Source organism: Triturus cristatus, chromosome 12, assembly GCF_964204655.1.
Source record: "Triturus cristatus chromosome 12, aTriCri1.1, whole genome shotgun sequence".
Lineage (NCBI taxonomy): Eukaryota > Metazoa > Chordata > Amphibia > Caudata > Salamandridae > Triturus > Triturus cristatus.
The window spans coordinates 104,073,714-104,095,370 of NC_140595.1; the positions used below are offsets into that span (position 1 = coordinate 104,073,714).

Genomic DNA, 21,657 nt, shown 5'->3' on the forward strand with positions numbered 1-21,657 from the left:
CATTCCAAAGTTAGCATTTACCGCGAGGTTATAATGCACTTAAGAGTATATGTTTTAACCACATCCACAAACAGCAGCAGAGAATAGACTCTGCCAGCTGCAGAGGGGTCCTGCTCAGGCAGAAGCACCCCCTCACATAGTAAACCAAGCACCCTGCCCTTGGGATTGATAGGGCCTACCATAGGGGTGACTGATAGGTTTATATGTGTGTGTATGGTGAGATATAGGAACCTATACCTCAGTGAGGAGTGCTAACACTACCTCACACAGGCTGCAGTAGCAGGCCTGTGGTTTCAGATTGTGAATGCTTCCCAGGGGTGGCATAATACATGCTGCAGCCCCTGGTAGGCCTGTGAAGTACCAATGCCCTAGGTACCTAAGGTACCATATACTAGGGGCTCATAAGGTACCATATACTAGGGGCTCATAAGGTACCACAGTATCCAATCACTAGTGCATCTAATATGCACACCAAGTTGTTTTAGAGTGATCAGTTAGACTGGGGCCCTGATTAGCAGGGACCCAGCCAGACTATAGCCAGAAACCAGTGTATACATCAGAAAAAAAGTGGGGGCAACACAAGTGCAGATCCTACTCTCCTACAGCTTACAGCTGCCTTTAATAAGGGATATGCCTGCATCCTTTTTGCAGCTTGCTAATATGCTTTCATTCTACATGAAGAACTACTATTATCTCTAGAGCTCACTAATCGAATATCTAACATCTTTGGTCTAGCTACGAGACATTGCCGCCTGATTAAGAGGGTTGCATGTTCTTTAGCCAAAGTGTAAAGTAGGCCTACACTCAATGTTCTCTGTGCATATGGCAGCGGCACAATGAGAGCCACCATTTGGTTGAAGTTGCAGGAGTGGGGCAATTGCTCTGGGTGGGTGTGGAAGTTGATGAGTTGGCATTTCTAGTGAATTGACCCAGTGGAGATAGTGGAGGAAGTTGGAAAAGTAGCATTGTGAAGCCGAGTAGTAGTGGAGCGAAGCTCAATACAGTACTGTATTTCCCAAGTTGCTGTGCTGATACAGCCCACTTAAGAAATCTTGAAAGACAGGTTTACCCATTAAGAATGAGATAGTCAATTAAATAAATAAAGAAAGAACTTCCCAAATGCCAATTACTTGAACATATCTTTCGCACAGGTGTCCTCAGTACTTCGACTCCCAATTGCTTTCTAATATAATTAATAACATTTCATGACAGGAGACATAAGAACAACATCGATCACCATAATACAATAATTCATTAAAAAGCAAATTGCAGAGTTCAACTGCCACAAAGGTACTACTGTAGGACTGTAAAAAATGGGGACCGGTCCTTCTCTAAAACTACACCGGAACTATGGAACTCACTGCCGCTACGACTTCGCCAGGAAACTAACCATACAAAATTGCGGAAAGATCTTAAAACATGGTTATTTTAATCTCGGCTTTCTCCCTTTGAGTTTCCTGTGTTGGCAAAGCGCTACGAGACCTAAGGGTGATATACGCGCTAAATAAATATCTACTACTACTACAGATACCAAGTAAGCAATAGTACTTAAGAGACACCACACAGCTTGCGTTAGAACAACATGGATTACTGTATTACATGAATTCATTAAAAAGCAAATGGCAGAGTTCAACTGCCACAGAGTTATTCAAGTTGCCAAATAACAAATTGTGCATAAGAGACATCTCACAGCTTGCTTTTTGTGAAAGGCACCCATTCTTCATATGGTTAGTATTCTCATAATAAAAATGCAAAGGTTTGGGGTGATTAAAGCATGGTAGTTAAAGCATAGACGTCAAGTACATTAAATGCATAGATTCCTGAAATAAGCCTGTGAAGATTTGCTTGTTAAATTATCAGAAGACATACAGAGTTCATCAAGACTCAAAAGTACAAAATCTGGAAAAAGACGAGGATTCAAGCTGGAAGTCCTTGTGTGCAGTTAAACGTTTTTTGGGGTCCCACGGTTACAGAAAAGTCCTCTATGTCATTTACATCCCCTGGGGTGTATTGTTGACACGTTTCGAGCTCAGAGCTTGCTTGACAACAGTATGGGAGGTCTTCATAAGGACTCACAGCAAGATCCCCGGTCTCCTTTCTGTAGAAATGAGACAGATCGCTAGTTATGGCGCGAAGGTCAAAAAGTAGTTTATTAGTTCATGGAACAAGCTGTCTGCACAGAGTTTGTCTCTTCTAAAAGGAAGTGAGACACTGGTGTTCAGTAACAATCAAACGATAGATGGTGCTATTTGAAGGAAAACATTGTCTTACCATAGTAACTTTCCCCTGGTGTACTTGGACTGCCTTCAGCAATAATAATTTATAGGTGCATCAGTGAAAGAGCCGGTTGTACTTGTGGTTAAATTGGGATGAATTTACACTTGGGATGAGCCTGGGAAACTCGATGAAGCTGATGGGTGCTTCTTTGAATGAGCTACAAGTTGCAATTACTGACTTTAGCCTGTAGCCAGTTCCCAGAGCTGCTCTAGTCTCCGTTGTGGTGCTCCCAGTCAAGCTGCATGTATCTCAAGTCTTCTCCGATTGTCTCCTCCACTTGCTACAAAAACCTTCTTAAGCAGCATGTCCGGATTCAATTCCATTTTATGCTAGTCACTTTATCAGAGCAGGACTCTACTTTCCAAGCTGTCTGCCATTAAAATCTTTGAATTCGGAGCTCAATTTCATTTCCATCTATCACCATGTAAAGACTGACACCTGATGTCAGCCTGGTTTCATTCAATTTCCAAATTTTTGTAATGCTGCGCACACACACACTGATGTTATTAGCATCAAATGTGGCGTGAACAACGCCCTGTAAGCACAATAATAGGACCAGAGGAAAGTTTAAAGACCAAGGGCCATATGTAGATAGCCTAATACCGGTCGGTAACGGCCGATTTTCGGTAAAAATCCCGTTACCGACCGGTATACAGGCTTTTGGTATGTAGGGGGGACATTTCAGGATTCGGTAATGTACCGAATCGGTAAAATTACCGAATCGGTAATTTTACCGAGTCGGTAAATACCGAATCCTGAAATGAGATGTAGGGGGAGTGTGTGGGTGTTGTGTGGATTCGTTATTTACCACCAACTAAAAGTTGGTGGTAAATGACGAATGGCTTAGAAAAAGCATTTTTTGGCACTTAGAAGTGTGCAATGTGGCAGACCATGTATGTGTGCCACATGTGCACACATGCAGGAATCAGGGGTGCAACAGGGTGTCACTGACACCCTGCCACCCTTGATTGTGCTCCCCCCATTACCGAATCAGTATTTACCGATTCGGTAATGGTAACTGGCTTCCCATTGATTCCTATGGGCCTCCTGGCCCATAGGAATCAATGGGATGCCAGTTACCATTACCGAATCGGTAAATACCGATTCTAAATTACCGACCAATTCCGATTTCGGTAATTTTTACATACTGATTACCTACATAGCATTTACCACTTCATAAATACCGAATCGGTAAAATTCGGTATTTATGAAGTGGTAAATGTTATGCTACCTACATAAGGCCCCAACAGAGGCCGACACCCTTCCTTCCTTCCTTGACCTTCATTTGACACAGTTAAGTTGATCTGTAGAATCTCTGAGAGACTTGGAGGTACCAGCAGGATACACTTAGTGAGGTGATACTTAAATGGATTTTGGAGCAATCCCATAGGATGGAATGAGGAATCAGTGCAGGTTAGCTTTTTATTTTGTTTGTGGTGGCATACATTAACAATGTTGTTCAGTTTTGCAAACGGAGTGCTCATTTTCTCCATATGTGGGTTGAGACATAGTCCCTTTTGACCGCATGTAGTGGCAGCATGTAGGTTTACAATGTTGTTCGCTTTGCAAATTGAGTGCTCATTTTTTTCTTTTTCTCCCCCAAATGGAGTGCTGCAAGCCCAGTGGAGTCGCGAACTCTCGATGACTGCATGTACCTTGGACCATCACAATCACCTACCCAAATGTCTGAAAAGCCCCTGAAGCAGCAAGACATACCTCATCAAGCCCATTTAGGCAAAAACATATTTAGTAACACTACACAAAAATAAATAGTGATCAACTCTTAAGAACAGACATACAGGTTTCACAATTCAGTGAATAAGAAGCCACATTGTAACCACATGTAAATAACAGCGAAATGATATGTTGAGGTTGATTTTACTATTCAACATGAAGTCCTATAGGTTTCTCATAAATTCTCCATTCATAGGAAATGAGAACTATGGTTTACAAAGTACTGACTTTGCCAAAACAAGAGAGAAAAGAGCGAAAAAACATAACTCGTAAAAATTGTATTATATATTATTTTTAGTGATTATGTGTTTTTCAAATGACATTTCTACACAAAGTGTAAAGGTCAAAATGTAGAGAACAGTTGTTTTCTCTGCTATGCAATGCTGTTAATTTGGAAGACACGTCCAAAAATGTCCAATTCACAAATATGGTTCATCCTTGGACAGTTCCCATTTTCGGGGCGGTATTCCTGGTATGACTGGCTTCTTTTCACTTTTTGCAACTGCAGTGTCGGTGCTGTAGAGAAAATGAAGTTACAATTAGAAAGTAACCACAGTGAAAATGGAAAAGATATTAGAGGTGACAAATGGAGAATTTCGTATACACTTCGTAATTTATTTTGAATAATTTCCTCCCAGAACAGAGAAGTCTTCCACCAAACCAATCAAGTTAATGACTGAAATCCATTCCATCCATTCAGCAACTCTAGTCAAAGAAAACTACCAATCTTTGACCATGACTGCTCTCCACATTCGAGATCCTCCCCAACTTATGCATTGTCCTTTCATTGCTTGTGGACTGTCGCATTTCGAGGATGTATATGAAATCTGGCAACACAATCTGAATAGAAAATGTTTAAATAGCCACATATTATCATGACAATATTGCACAAATCTGACCTTGTGCACCCTGGTTAGAGACCTCTGTCCTAATCAAAGAAATTACATTGTGTTCTCGGACATTTACATCTTCCTCACAGTTCTGTCCACCTCCTTCCCTTTACGTGAAACCTATATTTTACACCCTAAAAGCCTCCATATGCCCAAAACCAGGAGAGTAAACAAAGTGGCCATGGAGGGCATTCACTTAGCACAGCTGCTTTGTAACGCTTCATTTGGGAAGACGGTTGAGCCAGGAAAAGGAGCAATCAGAGGTACAAAAGAAACAAGAACAGCAATGTGGTTTTTAGAGCAGGATGAGGCGGGAGAAAGTGTTCGCCCACCACTCTTTGATCCCAGAGAGGGATAAAAATCCACTGATTTCATAGGACTATTAACATCAATATATCTGTTTTGGTGCACCTTTTAAACTAATGTGTGCACACAATGCACTTTTTGAGCTAGCCTGTTGATGAAACTTCATGCGTACACAACAGAGATTACTCAGCCTTACTAAGAACAAACATGAAAAAAAGTGCTAATGAAAGCTTTTATTTTCACAGATATGACACATCGATAGGCTCATCTTCATCACCTTGAGCACTAAACGAGGTTCATTTCAGCCCTTGTAACAGGAATTTAGCTAGGCTTCTAATTTCACCATGCTTTCTTCAGAATGACCAATCACAGGTATTTATAGAGGAATCCAGACCAGTTCGGTTTTGTTTGTCTCTCCGCGATCAATGAGCTGTAAAAGTATGGACCATGCTAGCTGCAGGCCTGCACTCACTTTCTTGAGCCAGCAGACAGACGCTAGCAAGATGAAACAAGGCAAATGAGAAGTACAAGATAAACTTGATAACTTGGCATTTTTGGAGCCCAGTATAACACTCCTTACCAGGGAACTGAGTGGGAATACGGGTTTAAAGTACCATGGGGAGAGCTTGGCCTTGTTGTCGAAAATAGAGATTGCCCAGCTTGCCAGGGTAGACAATGTTGCAGCAAACATCTTTGCTTCAGGTTTCTGGTGCTCTCACTCGGGTGTAAATTTCAGGCTAAAAACACACAAAAAGGAGGGCCAGGAGTTCTCTCCAAATACATATAATAACCACAAAGTAAACTCCTGGGTCTAATGAAGAGAGGAGAAGGAAAATAATAGAGTATTAATAGAGAGAATTGGTATGCCGAAATGTGGGGTATTCCCTTTTAAGGACGAATTCCCTCCCCCACCAAAGGTTGGCATGCTTCATCATAGGGAACCTCCTCGCACCGTAATGCCTAGTCACGGTGTGGGCTATAACCCCCTCACTAAAGGGAGGTGCTACGGGATGTTTTCAGGAGGTATAATAAATACCTTTCTAACGAGCGTAAAATGGTGAGGGAACGCAGGGCGTGAGTGCAAAGAATGTGATCTTAAACTGGCTTCAAGGTACACAAGAGGATTTATTAATGCATCCTTGGGTCAGAATTGAAACCAAGCGATAAACCAGACGGGCGTGGTTACGTCCGTTGGATTTTCTCAGAGTAGTAGGTTGACATGTTTCTGCCCAAGACCCTCCTCAGAGGTGTCGCGGCATTCCTCAGGACCTACTAACAAATGCTCCTGCTTAAGTGCGCGATGTGAAATGATAGAAAAATAGATACAAAACCAGAGGTCCACAATAATGGATCCACTGCAAGTATCCCGCTAGCATCGGGATTAAGGCCTCGATTCAGGCCCTGGCGGGAGGCTCAGGGATTTCTCTCCCCGGCGAGTGACCGAGAGACAGTCAGACAGTCAGACAGACAGACAGATTTCCCCCCCCCCCCCCATTTTGGTAGCTTGATATAAACTAAAAGGTAGTTTAGCCTATAACTGCAATCCACTCACCATTTAACATTTTGTATGAAAGACGAAGAGAACCCCTACCTCTCAGCTTGGGTTCCTGAAGTGATAACTTTGTGAGGTGACATTATGATCACTGGAGGGTACATTTCCCGACGTCCATCGCGTGTACAGTAATAATTGTCTGCAATCTTATGGCTGGGGCCGAGTGGCAGCTTTGGTGGAGGCTGAGTTCTGCAAAGCATAAACAAAACGAAATACAAATCACAAATATTTAGCAAAATAATGTAAAGACACTGCTAAGCTTTTTATAATGTCTATCCCACTTATTTCTCGACATGTGCCATTGTCACGGTTTTGTGCTCACGGCTTAGGAATGCACAACACTAAATTCATTCTTTGCCTGAGTTTGATAGAGAGAGCAGAATAAACTACATTTCAGAATTGAATACTGAGACGGTCACCACTGTGTATTTATAGTTAGGTCAGAGTTTGCAAAGAAGAGCGTCTTTTGTTTAGCTAATAACTTTGGCACAGTATAACGAATCTTCACAAAACTTTCCCAAATAAAAGTTCATCTACCCAAGATCTTTTCTGGAAAGCTTCGGGGGATCCATTTATCAGTGCACGAAAAAAATGTGGGGTCCAAAAGCGTCTTCTATGCAATTTCCCATAGGAATTTTAGGACACAATACAGAAAAAAAAACTGCTGAACAGATTGACACCAAGTCTGGCAGAAAGCAGTATCTTCACTAAAAAAAAAGTTCACTTTTTGTGATTTGGTTTAAATCTGTTCAGCTGTTAAAGAAATTAAGAAACTAAATACAGTTGTGGAAATTTAGCTTGCAAACTGAACATTATCTGCGCCATCTTGCCACTCCCCAGCGCCACGCACAGCGAATGCACGGCCGCCATTTTAAGCACCCCACTCTCTCCCCGCTCATTCTCGATCGCCAGCGCTTTCCCCTGGCGCTGCGAGCATCCCCCGCGCGCCGGCCGCCCCCGCTCTCTCATACACGGGCCATAAACCCTCTCATTCAGCACGACCCTGCCATGGAACCACATCCCACACCTGACCGACATCCCATACATGGTCATGCCTCTCTTTGATAAACACCCCCTTCCTCTGCGCCCCATTGTCCGAACCGATCCCAGGCCATCACCTAGCCCTGTGGATGCAGTTTATTGCTCCTACTGTAAGGGAAACACCCCACATCAAAGGGATTACGGTGGATCAAAAGCCCCTACCCCCTGAGACCCGGCCGGTTGCACACACCCCCGGGAATTGGCGGAATATCCAGCTGCGTGATAGCCATCTCCTACTGTGGGTGGGGTGGGGACTTCTACTGTAGATATGTGTGGGAACGAGCTTGAAGTGGGGGTTCCAAGGAATGTCTTCCCGTACATCAAAGCCTCAACAAGAATGTACCATATGTAATAAAGCAATAAACCTGTGTATAAGAGACCAGGTCTCAGAGATGCAGTTAGAGCACCTCGTGACGATACCTTGCTGTCTGATCTGATGTGTTCTGCTCCGACGGAATAAAACTTTGTTTCCTGCCTTCCAGTCTCCGGCGCCTGCCTCTTTCATTGGTAAATTATCGAGTGGTATGAGAGGCGATTACCGCCGGGCAAATACTTGAAAGGTTATCGATTGAAACTGCCGCTACCATTTAACAATTGGCGTCCCAAACGTGGGGCCCATCAGCGACACGTGGATCCAGTGGGAGAGGTCCCGACGACAGAGTGAACGACTGCAACGATCGGGAGAGCTCCTGCCCAATAGACCCTCGTCTGGCAGCCGATCATCCGAACTTCACTGGTTCCGAGCAGACCTCTCTCGAGTGATCTACGGTCCTGACTGGGAACCATCAGGAGTGCCGCGGCAAATACGGAGAGTAGAGGACGATCGGGCGCTGGAGGCGGAAGACGAGAAACTGTCCACGCGGTCCGGGTAAGGTCGTGATACACGACAAATTGCGAAATAATTGATTGATTGTTTGAAGCTTTGGAATACTAGTATTGCTCATAGATTGTGCTCATTGATTGTTCTCTTTGAGATATTCGCTGTCTACAAACGGGGAGGAGTAGAAATACTCTCTCTCTCTCCCTTTGCAGATAGTGAAGGGTAGGTAACGCAGACTTTTGTCCCCGTTGAAACCCGTCGTGCCTATCTTTATCTCCCCACTGATTGATTGTCCGAACATTGATTGTTTTGAAGAATAGTGCTCTTTGAGATATTCTCTGTTTGCAAATAACGTAGAATAGAAATATTCTGTCTAGTCTTTGCAAATAGTGAAGGGTAGGTAACGCAGACTTTTGTCCCCGTTGTAACCCGTCGTGCCTATCTTTATCTCCCCATTGATTGATTGATTGTCCGAACACTAGTTGTTCGATATTGGTTCTTTGGAGGTATTCTCTGCTTACAAATAACGAGGAATAGAGATATTCTATCTAGTCTTTGTAAGCAGTGAAAAGATAGGTAGTGCTGACTTTTGTCCCCATTGAAACCCGTCATGCCTATCTTCTCCCCACTGATTGGTAGTTGGTTCTGCCCGGACCGCTTATTAGAGGTGGACCATCCGGCCCCACTGGAAGGCACCCCTAATAAGGACATGTTCACTAAATATGGACTAGTCACCGTAGCTTATACCAAGCTATGGCATAAATATACAAAGAAGGACCCCGAGAGTCAGTGGCCACTGATGAGATCCTTCAACGACCATAAGATAGAAGTGCTAGAAATAGCTCCGCGTAGCAATAAGACGATGCCTACTATGCTTGACAGTATCGGCATGTGGCGCAAAGAAGCAACACAACGGAAAAAGAGGGAAGAAGTAAAAGCAGAAAAGGAATTACGAAAAGCAGCTCACCTTGCCGCTAGAAAGTTAGAAGAAGAAATAAAGGAGAGAAGGGAAACTAAACTAAGACAGGAGCCCGAAACATCAGGCCAGTACGCTGTTAGGACCCCTTCTTTGCTCTACCCTGAGTTATCCTCTAAACAGCGAACGAATGATGAATTACTATTAGGTCCCCCGATCATTTACATGCCCCCTCCATACGCACCCTCCCAATCAATAGTGCAACACCCACAACCCCCAAACACGAACGAAAGCAGTACAGGGGCCTCGGTCCTCACGGCCTCCGCGCCGGCCGAGCCTCCTGTACTGAACACAACGTCGGCAATAACGTTGGATGACCCTGAGATGAGAAAGAAAGATTCCACCAGAATGAATCGACTAACGAAGGATGAACGAACAGGAATCGACAAAATAGTAAAGGCACTGGTGGGATCCTTTTTGACCTTACAAAAACTAAAGTAACGCTAGGAGTTAGCCCTTTGTGGGACATATGAAACCAAGGGAAGGAGCCAAGCTCACGGTCGAGACGGCCACGAGGTAGCCCGACTCCATTACTCTCGCTACCTAAACATGTCTGCCCTACTGCCCACCCCGCCCAATAAGCATGACAAAATCCTGCACAAACGGAAGCCTGCTGACACCCACCATCGACGTCACCAAACTAGGGCTAGATCGCGCACAATTGGGCTATGTTATTTTTCCGATTGCACAGTAACCTCCTTGTGCTCGTCATCAGATTGCAAATATGTACAAACACTCCAACGAAGTAGTATAGTTATAACATTTTAATAACTTATAAGATATAACAAACACACCAACAGGGTAAACAGGTTAAAACACGTTTTAAAACAACTATTTACATGACAGTCTGCTGCAACCTCCATCCCAAAGCCTTAACGTCCACGTGACACCGTCCTCGCCTCTCCTTCCTCGAAATTGCAACATTGGCCTGTTTTGGGCGGTTCTTTTAGTCGGCTTTGGGCTATAAAAGCCATGCAAAAATCCATTGACATCAGTGGCGGACGACTGTGCGAATAAGCCGGAGGCTACACGAAGTGCCAAAACTCTGACAGCGCCAAGGCGGAGTCTGCCACGCTAGGCGGATCTTCCTATTCTCTTCTTCTTTCTTCAATAACGGCTAGGGTGCCCTGGCAGGGGGGAGGCGACGCGGACGGGCCTCCCCAGGTGGAGGCTCACCAGCAGATGAGGACGCCCCAGCCGTCTTTTTCATCGGTCTGCTGAGTCGCACCCTGCCACGTCGTGTGGATCCTCCCATTCTCTTCTTCCTTCAATAACGGCTAGGGTGCCCTGACGGGGGGGAGGCGACGCGGACGGGCCTCCCCCGCCTCCCCAGGTGGAGGCTCGCCAGCAGATGAGGGCACCCCAACCGTCTTTGACTCGCCGGCCAGCTAAGCTGCACCCCAACCGTCTTTGACTCACCGGCCAGCTGAGCTGCACCCTGCCGCTGCACGCGACCACCGGACGACCGCCCAAGCACGGGTTCACCAGGATCGCCACTAGCGCCCGACGCGAGGAGTGGGCCCCCGCAGCCAAGTAATCGGGGACCCACCCCGGTGGCGATACCATCCAAACTGCTGTCGCTGCTACTGGGCCCACCCGGTGGCTGTGCCGAAGAGCTGCTACTGCTGCTGCCGTTGGACTCCGGCGGTCGGTTCTCCGGATCCAGGCCTAACCCACCATGAGGTGATTCTGGACTCGAAAGCTTGTCTGCTTGGGCGTGGGCCCCACCCTTGACAAAATGCTCCCCTCAGCTTTGCAGAATCGGCTGGAGTCATTTGACACTCGACTCCCACGGACTTCCGGTAAGGACAAACCGCTGCCACTGCTCTTTGCCCCGGACGGCAGCCACCTTGCCTCCGCTTGGTGCAGTGAGAAAGACTGGTTCGAAGCGTCGGCGGAAGAACCCGCCTGCTGCCCCGCCCCAAGAACGAACCATGGCATTTCTACGGGGGTCGCAGTGACGCCATGCTGACGCAAAGTTGACGCTAACGAAAGTTCTCGAACTACTGAAAGGAATTCTGGTCCAACAGCTAATTCATGGAAAGACTTAGACTGTACTCTGGCCCGACCTCGCCCCAAGATGGCGCCGATGTAGGAGAGGCCTACAAACCCTTGTGGCGTCCCAGTCACGTGACATTTGTGTTAAAAAGATATATATATATATATATATATATATATATATATATATATATATATATATATATATATATATATATGCGATGCTTCCACACATGATGGTCGGGGAGGGGCGGGAAGGGAACCGATTTTATGCCGTAGTAGCGTTGCTCATGACACTCGACGCCTCCCACCCCGTGGCCGGCCTGAACGGTTGTAGGCCCGTATCTTGTATACTGACATTGTTTTAAATAAAGGGCCTCTTGAAAGAATTACGGAATCAGTGTCATGACTAATCACATAGGTTGATAAAGATTTCTTCTTTTGAATAAATGATTGTTACTCCCAAGCAATAGAAAACAGATAATGCAGTCCCCATTTGCCTGAATCTTTTTTGATTAACGGAATTTGTACCCATCACACCTATCTTTTTCCAATAGTTGTTAAACAATGGTCAACCATAGCTCAGGGTATATGCCGAACGCAAGGTATGGTATCTTGCACCTTAATACACGACCGATTGAGAAATGCATGTATGACAAGGGAACCCGAATTTAGGAAATGAAATAAATTAGAGCATCTTTGTCTCGGACAAAAAGAATAATAGGTCTGTGGTATCACCCATTCCTGCGACTAGCCTGGTACGTGGTAAGTAGAACTTTTTCGTGTCTGCGCGCGCTAGGGTACTTTGAATACTGCACATCCCCTCCCCTCTTTTTCCCCTCTATAGGTCACGACGAAGCTCCGACTGAAGAATGAAGTGGACATGGACCGCACCGAGTTCAATATCAGGGAAAATTTAGACAAACGTTGTGAGATAGTGCGTGAAGTGCAGACCACCATTGAGAACATGAGAAACTGTATGGCATGATTGTGCGTGTGTGCTATGATTACACGGTATGAATGTGTGTGCATCTCATGCTTAGGTCACTTGAAGAGAGCGTCACTGTATGATTGAAGTGCTCGCCCATCGATCAAAGGGAGGAGAATAAAGGGTCCGACACCCCCTAGGATAAACTACAAAATACTGAAAGTACGCAGCATGCATAGGAAAGGAGGACAGGAAAGGAGAGGTCCCGATACTCAACGTAGCCCTGAGTCTCCGTCTTAAGTTTCTGCGCTTGATGCATGTACTGTCACACCCTATCCGGCATTTGTGTGTACGTGATCACCGAATTTATGTCTTTTCCCCGCTTGTGTTTTCTTACATGGAACAGACCCATGCTACTCCATGTTGTGTGTGCACCAAGTGGCCTATTATCTTACCCATGTCTCTCTCGTTTTGTGTTGTATGTATGCCAAATAGCCTACTTGATGCACATCTCTCCCCCTCCCCCTCCCTCTCCCCCTCTCCCTCCCTCCCTCCCTCACTAAAAAGCCTTCTTACCCTCTTTTCTTTTTGAATAAATTAACGACACATACCTCCTCGGTAAGTGTATAATTGGCCTGGAGCACGGTGGTGTTCGAACAAATTGACTGAAACAAAACGACCGTATTCTGCCACGTTACTACCTCTCCTTTCTACAAATATTGAGCTTAATTGGCTGAGAAAAGAAAGGACAGGTAAGACGACTGATGTCTCCCAATTTGGCCCTCATCACGGGGACTATATGTCAGTGGTTTCCGTTTTTCAGAGCTTTAACAACACCATCTCCACCGCCCAGAATTACCCCCGCCCAATTACCCCGAAATAGAATGTCTAAAGCACCCCGTTCTCCCAAGATAACCCCAGCCCTATACTAGCCGCCTCAGAGTATTTCGAACGAAACAGCTGATGACCTTATTCACTAATAATACATCGCCTAAACTGATAAAGGGTTACCTATTGTCGCCAGCAAAAATAATGCTTAGCTTATGTTCCTCCCCGAAATGGATACTCGTGAACCCGTGACAGTAGCACCTCGCACTTTCTTTTCATAAACTTAGCAGTCCTCGGAAGGAAATATGTATTAACAAAACTTGTGTTGAGACGAACGAGCCTCTGCCGGAGAAGCCGGTTCGAATTTTTAATAGACTAGAAGGTTGACAGATGTCAGGCTTCCTGCAACCAGTATCGGGCGCAGGAATCGGCACCTAGAGGGCCAGACGATGGGCAGGGACACCCACAGAAACTTGCACCACAGCAATGATTAATAGATTAGTAACGCACACACTAACATCAGAGTTAATAGACACCAATCATACAGCAACCGATAAAAGCATGTCCGCAACCACTCGGTGGTTGGGAGAGAGGATGAAGTATGTAAATGTCTTCCCTGCCAACTCTCTAAGATTTTTGTTTCTTGTACCCATTTAAAGATAACGTGCTGCCATCGGAAGGGAGGGGTCGGACGTGACGCACAGCCTGGCTGCAGACCATGGAACATCTATGACATCGACCAAGGGGGAAGCTACGAAGCAAAAAGGGCGTGAGACGAGACACCATTTTCAGGATGATAAGCGCGAAGGGCTACATCGAGGCCCCCCTGCTCACTGACCAGCGTGCCTGAAGTCTCAACCCGTCGGGCCCGATTGATGGGCCCAGTGGTGGAAGATTCTGCTCCCCTTGGTCCACATTTTTTTGATCCGATCCCACTCCACCCCCTCTTCCCTCGGCATCCCGAAGCACGTCACACCCTTCTCTCTCTCACCCTCTTTTATATGGATTATGAATCTGACTTACCTACAGAAGAACAAAAAGCAGGTACCCTGTCTCAAAGTACCTATGGTGAACTGTGTTAAGGAACGGGGCTGTGATCGGAGAACAGTGAATGGTCACACCCTGCAACGTGAGAAATTGGATTTGAGCTGGACCTTAGCTCCACCGCCGGTGCTCAACAGTGCCAACGAAAGAAGAACAACAATAAGAGCTTACCAGTGATGGCTCTTTATAAAAAAAAAAGGACACTGGAAAGAAGAACCCATGTCAAAGTTGAAAATCCTCTCCCAACCACCTTTTTATATTAACTATCTTCCTATCAAGTTTTCATGATGTTGCATCAATCACTTCCGACTGTACACTGAGAAGTTAAGAAAATGTAACTTTGTATAGTGACATTCATACAACACCAGCCATGTACATGACTATACTGACTATTTTCGATCCACACAAAGTCTGGGCCTTAAGTAATGTATGAAATATCCCTTGTTTTGCCAGAAACATCCTGTTTGCTTTACAGTATCCTATTTGTGCTCAAACAAACTCCCCTCTTCCTGTCCCTGGGCCTGACATGCGGCACAGCTGATGTAACTCTGTATGTACTACCTCCTCGCCTACTTTATCACCTGTATGTAACTATAAGCAAATGTGTCAGATTACTCCTGCCTGCCCTAAAAACTCTGTATCTTTAAGGAATGTACGAAAGACATTAACGATATTATAGCTGAAGGTTAACGAAGATAAATGACGGCCAGGCAAGCTGGCGAGATATGTTAAAAGGGAGGACTGTGGAAATTTAGCTTGCAAACTGAACATTATCTGCGCCATCTTGCCACTCCCCAGCGCCACGCACAGCGAATGCACGGCCGCCATTTTAAGCACCCCACTCTCTCCCCGCTCATTCTCGATCGCCAGCGCTTTCCCCTGGCGCTGCGAGCATCCCCCGCGCGCCGGCCGCCCCCGCTCTCTCATACACGGGCCATAAACCCTCTCATTCAGCACGACCCTGCCATGGAACCACATCCCACACCTGACCGACATCCCATACATGGTCATGCCTCTCTTTGATAAACCCCCCCCCTTCCTCTGCGCCCCATTGTCCGAACCGATCCCAGGCCATCACCTAGCCCTGCGGATGCAGTTTATTGCTCCTACTGTAAGGGAAACACATCAAAGGGATTACGGTGGATCAAAAGCCCCTACCCCCTGAGACCCGGCCGGTTGCACACACCCCCGGGAATTGGCAGAATATCCAGCTGCGTGATAGCCATCTCCTACTGTGGGTGGGGTGGGGACTTCTACTGTAGATATGTGTGGGAACGAGCTTGAAGTGGGGGTTCCAAGGAATGTCTTCCCGTACATCAAAGCCTCAACAAGAATGTACCATATGTAATAAAGCAATAAACCTGTGTATAAGAGACCAGGCCTCAGAGATGCAGTTAGAGCACCTCGTGACGATACCTTGCTGTCTGATCTGATGTGTTCTGCTCCGACGGAATAAAACTTTGTTTCCTGCCTTCCAGTCTCCGGCGCCTGCCTCTTTCATTGGTAAATTATCGAGTGGTATGAGAGGCGATTACCGCCGGGCAAATACTTGAAAGGTTATCGATTGAAACTGCCGCTACCATTTAACACAGTGCTATCTGGGTGGTTGGTCCCAGAGCAGCATCGAGGTCCTCCCACTGTGCCTCAAATTACAAACACAGAGCAATCTTTTTACCCCTATCAGTCCCCTCATTCCCAGGGAGCAGTACCGGTCCCATGGAACCAAACGATCGGATTAGCTGGTCCCAACATGAAGAGAAATGTTGCACCCGTCATTACAGGACACATTGACTCAGTCCTGGAAATAAAAAAAAAACATAGGGAGGCAGGGTGGGGGTAACCCGACCTCCAGGTACTTCTGTGGGGGCACAGAGTGACAACTTGCAAGGGCCAAAAAGAAGGGGGAAAAACGATTTATCATGATGTGTGTACAGTGGTATTCCTGTGAGATCCAGCGCAGACCCCATTTAGTAGAGTGGAAGGCCCGGTATTGCGAGAAGCAAACTCCACAAGCTGAAGTTTGAATGATTACACAGTACCAGTATAGTAGACGATTACTGCAGTACCACAGGAGTACTGTGGTACTCAAAAATATTTTTAAAGAAATAAAAGGGAGGATGGGCCAACAAATATGGCCGAGTGGATGTGATCCACACAAGCTCTGCTGCAGCATCACAGAAAGTCAAGGCCCCAGAGGCCCCATGGGCCTGACCGAGACCATTGAACACAGTATACCAGGTCCTGAGGGGAAGGCATGACGGAGGCCACTTATTAGTCACCAGATGATCGGATTGAGGAAGATTCCTACCACGCCTGCTGAGGAGTGGCGGATGAGGAAATGGTCGCACCGGAGGGCTCCCTGTCTCGATGTACAGGGAACGACCTATATACCAGAAACTCTGCAACACCTGAGATGAAGGGATAGTCTTGTAGGGTGAAGAGACTCCAGGGAGCACAGTCGCTCTGTCACCTAATGTAGCACTGCATCAGTAGAGAGGTCATGACCCCTTGCGGAGGCCTCAACACACCGTGCAATTGCCCGCGGTTTCCCGGTGGGGCGCCTCATTGACACAGCACCTTCTAGCAGCATACACCTGCGTAACTGGGCAAAACACTCTGTGGCAAAGGGGAGACACTAAAATCGACCTACGGTGAGTGTGACTTGCAGGAGAGCACCCATCCTGCCTCCCGATGGTGGCACAACAGTTCCCAGGGCGATGAAAACTCGGCCAATTAACCCAGTCTTATATCTATGTAGAAGCGGTTTTGGATTGAGGTGCATGTCATTTGGCTACAGTCCCTTGATGCTAGTCGTTGATGTGTGGTCCATGCACACACGAAGTACCGGTCAACTGGCTGACCCCAATATAGCAGGCCCACCATGTGGCACATGATGGTGACTCAAATGGCAGCCCAGAGTTAATGGGGCTCCCAGTGGAGCCCGGAAGGTGTGGAGAGATGGCTTTTGGCCTATCGCTGTCCTGCTGGTTCACTCACCTGCATGCAAAGTAGTTGCCGGCACCCCTTCGGATTAAGTGAGGGAGGCCTCTGAATGCACAGCCTCCAACATATGTGACTGGGGCCAATGAAGATCGCCCCATGTACATAGCTCTGTCAGTGCCGAGGCAGTAGGGGACGATGACAACAGCAACTGGATAGCCGGCCGTGACCCGATTTCTGCAACAGTACGCACTCGCAAACTAGCTGCCTCTCCGTTCCAGGGGAGGACAGTCTTCGAGTCGACCCCTGATAGAAGGCTACTCTTTCGGCATACAGAAGATCCAAATGACCCCCTCTCGCCCCAGAGGGTCACTGCAGCATACACAACTGAGGAGCGGTACTCCAAGCCCCGCCCTGTTGTCGTCCCCTGGTCTGCCAAGTTATAGGTCCTCTGCCAAATACACAACACCACGCCAAGGGTACCCAAGTATCATGCACTGGACAGGCACTGTCGGTGCCCGAGTTTTGGCTGCTGGTGTTAGGTCGCCCCCAGTGCTCCTGCTCGCTGCTTTTATGCCTCTGAAGAAGACACAAATCAAAAGAGTGCCTAGCAATCTTAAAATGTGAAGATCTCGAAAACAGGTCACGCCCGATAACATTCACATCGGAAACCTGGAAGAAGGGGTAGAAAGCCCAGATCTGGAGGCCTTTGCGACAGGTCTGTTCACAGAACTGCTAGGGGACAACCAAGTAAAGATCAAAAATGAAAGAATTAATTGGGTGGGCCAACAAGACACCAGATGTGGAAGGCGCCCTTGAGACATTTTGGCGAAATTGATTTCCTTTAAGGCAAAATACACAATCCGTCAAGCGGCACAAAGAAAGAAGAAATCATGTTTCAGAGTGCAACATGCTTTTTTTTCCTCGCAATATTGCCCTTGCAATGCTAGCCTGCCAACAACAGTTTCGCCCAGTCACAGACAAACTGAGATAAGACGGCATAAAATACCATTGGACTTATCCTTTAGGGCTGGACTTCAATCTACAGAATTTGAGACATCACTTCAAGGAACTATCGATAGCAGCGGCCCTAATAGGAATCCCACCCTCACACGCCAGGGATGGAATGAAAGTCCCGAGTGGAAGCTCCCAGGGGAACATGGACACGGGCATTGGGTTTCCCAATGACAACAGTGACAGCTGAGAAAACGAGGAACTATTAACACTACCTTTCTTCCTCTTTAGGCTTGTTACTAAGCCAGAGCTACGTGGATGCCGGCACACTCCGGACAATTTACTTCCTGCCGGTTTAGCCTCCTCGATCTGTGCAGGGGCAGTGACAGACTAGGCATCTTCCTAGAGACTACAATATGGTAAGACCTCTGCTTGGAGACCCCATTCAGGTAATCCTATTGGGCCAATAATAGGCTTCAATGACATTGCAATAGTGGTTACTGACCGCCACGCCTTACACTACATATTTTTCAATGATTACTGTATTTTATTGGGGACATGTGGTCCCATTTTTTTATGTTTTGGGGTTTAGGTTGGTTGGTTTGTTGGTACAGGGGGGAAACGCTTGATGGCGTTGTGGGGTAGGTGGAGGCAGGGGATGGGAGCCATTGAAACAATGTGACCTTTTTTCCTTTGTAGGGGAGGGGAGAGAGAAACCAAGGGGACGATGCCCAGAGACCAGCATTAACACTCAGGAACACTAAATACTCATGGCGATCACTAAACTTACTTGGAGCGTTTAAGGTCTCAACTCCCCTGCCAAACAACTCAAATTATGGAAGTACTTGCTATATCAACGATGTTATGTGAACCCTCTCAAAGAGAGATGAAGACCATAGGTTGTGACATAGGACCTACCCCGTGAAATACAAGTCCTCTGCTGCCACCATAGACAACGATGTGACCCTATGCTTCCAAACCTCGTTGAAATTCATGCCCGAGGGTTGCAAAACCAATAAAGAAGGGAGAATTGTAATGGTGAAAGGGCGAATTGGTGGTTGAATGTGTACGTTTTCCTCTGTTTATGCCCCTAATAGCAATCAAGTCCAGTTTATACATACATTTATATCTCTAGTGGGGGGGATTTGCAGAAGGCGTGATCTTCCTGATGGGAGATTTTTATTTTACATGGAACTTGGGAATGGATAGCACTCATCCTTACAGGTCTCACACAGAGAGATTCCCCCAAAGCCCTGAAAAAAGCGGTGCTCTCACTCAGACTAACAGATGCATGGCGGACCCTCCATCCTGCAACACGTGACTATATGTTCTTTTCACACTCGCCTTCTCGGGACAATCATCATAAAGCCATCAGAGAATACTTCCAACTGAACAACCCACAGGATTACTACCCCCTCCAATAATTGGGATACATTTAAAGCAGTAGTCAAAGGGAAATACATTGCACTGGTTTCAGCACATAATAAACAACGGGCATAAGGCAGACTGTCACTCAAGGCAGAATTGCTTGAGACAGAACAGGCACAAAGAGCACCCAAGGATAGCTCTACAATGGAAGGTCACTGCTCTAAGGGTAAAGTTTAACACTATATATACTAACAGAACTGAATTCAACTTCTACGTCTTAAACGCACAATCTATAAACACAGCAATAAAGTTGGGTCACAATTGGCATGACAGCTCAGAGTCAAGTGTGAGGGGGAACACATTGGGGAGATCAATCGGGAGTCTGGTGGACCAGCACTCTCAGACTTCGACAAAGCTCAAACCTTTGGCAGGTTTTAGGAATAGCTATACACCATTGCACCCACAGACGAGCACACCCAACTGACCTATAGAGATAGGAACTCCCTCAAGTGACAGCCGCCCAAAACCAGAGTCTAGCGGGTCCGATTAGCAAAGACGACATTTGCGCTGCTATTGTTGCCCCTAAAACTCCACAAGTCCCTGGAACTGGACGGGCTGACAGCCCAATTTTACAAAACATTTAGCTCCAACTTGATATCCACCTGACGACCCTTTTTAATACTATGGCAGAGACCAGTGAAGTCACCCCCATCCATAAGCGAAGCATTCGTCTCAATCATCCTGAAGCCTGCGGCTCTTATAGACCTATAGCGCTGCTTGATCTGGATGCCAAATTATACTCAAAGATATTGGCCACCGGACTGGATGATCAGATGCCGGATCTGGTCCACCCGGATCAGTCGGGCTTTATCAAAGGAGAACAAATACATGATAATTTGAGAAGAGTGGTCCACCTAGTCAAAATAGCCACCAAGAAAAAAAAGATACCAAATGTTTTGCTGGTCCTCAATGCTGAGAAAGCTTTCGACCGGGTGGACTGGACCTTTTTATTTCATACCCTTCGGTGCTTTGGTTTCTGCAACCAATTCAAAACCATGATCCGGGCCAACTACACCTTCCCTGATTAAAAGTCTTAGTTAACGGGGTGGGCTCTGAGCTTTTTCCATTAGGGTGCGAGACGCGGAAGGCGTGCCCCCTCTCCCCACTGCTTTACGCCCTTAGTATCTAACCCCTAGAGGCCAAACTATGCTCGTCACTCTCCATTTGAAGGCTTACTTTTGGGTCAATTGAGCAAAAAATCTCCTTATTCACAGATGACATACTGCTGTCACTTACCACCCCCCCCCCCAACCATCACTAGTAGCTCTACAAGTGGAATTGCGACTATACGAGGAGGAAGCAGGCTTACCTAACCCCCCGACATGGACGCCTTTGTAGCCACCTCCCCTTTTCAATTTGCAAAAAAAGATATCACCTACTTAGGGATTAAACGCACTCCTAAAATATCAAACGTATATTGAGCTAACTACTCGCCACTTCTACAAGAATTAAAAGCAGATCTCAAACGATGGGCACCCATGTATATCTCTTGGTTCAGATGCGTACACGCCATCAAAATGACAGTCCTACTCAAGTGCCTATACATTTTTGAGGGTCTGCCCATAAATTTGGAGTGTGGATTCATATCGACACTCCGGTCGCTAGTAACACGCTTCATTTAGCAGAACTGCATAGCTCGCCTTCCTTACAAACTGAAGATTACCAGAGGACTCTTGGGGCTTGGCATGCCCAGATTCCCACTTGTATTACAAAGCAGAACAGTTGAGAGTAATCTCAGAGTGGTCCCCACGCAAATCTGATAAACACTGGTTATACATGGATAGGGCGGTAGTGGGGAAATATATATGGGATGTGTTGTGGAAACCAAAGACAGATCCTCCCCCCAATACATACCAGAGTCCCACCACCAAAACAGCGCTTACATTTGGGATGAAGTAAATAGATCGGCAGAGTGGACTAACTTTCCTTCCCCTATCACAA

At 46.4% G+C, this 21,657-nt stretch overlaps 1 protein-coding gene across 1 annotated transcript in view; it reads right to left on the reverse strand.

The window, feature by feature from the left end:
* Positions 1 to 1,572: 1,572 nt before the first annotated feature.
* NDUFA7 (NADH:ubiquinone oxidoreductase subunit A7) overlaps positions 1,573 to 21,657 on the reverse strand; it is a 40,882-nt gene continuing 20,797 nt past the window's right edge. The window contains exons 3-4 of the mRNA XM_085636931.1: positions 6,799 to 6,948; positions 1,573 to 4,527 (exon numbers count right to left, since the gene is read on the reverse strand). Of these exons, the coding sequence (XP_085493057.1) occupies positions 4,431 to 4,527; positions 6,799 to 6,948 (247 nt within the window). The 3' untranslated portion in view covers positions 1,573 to 4,430. The remainder of the gene's footprint in view (positions 4,528 to 6,798; positions 6,949 to 21,657) is intronic.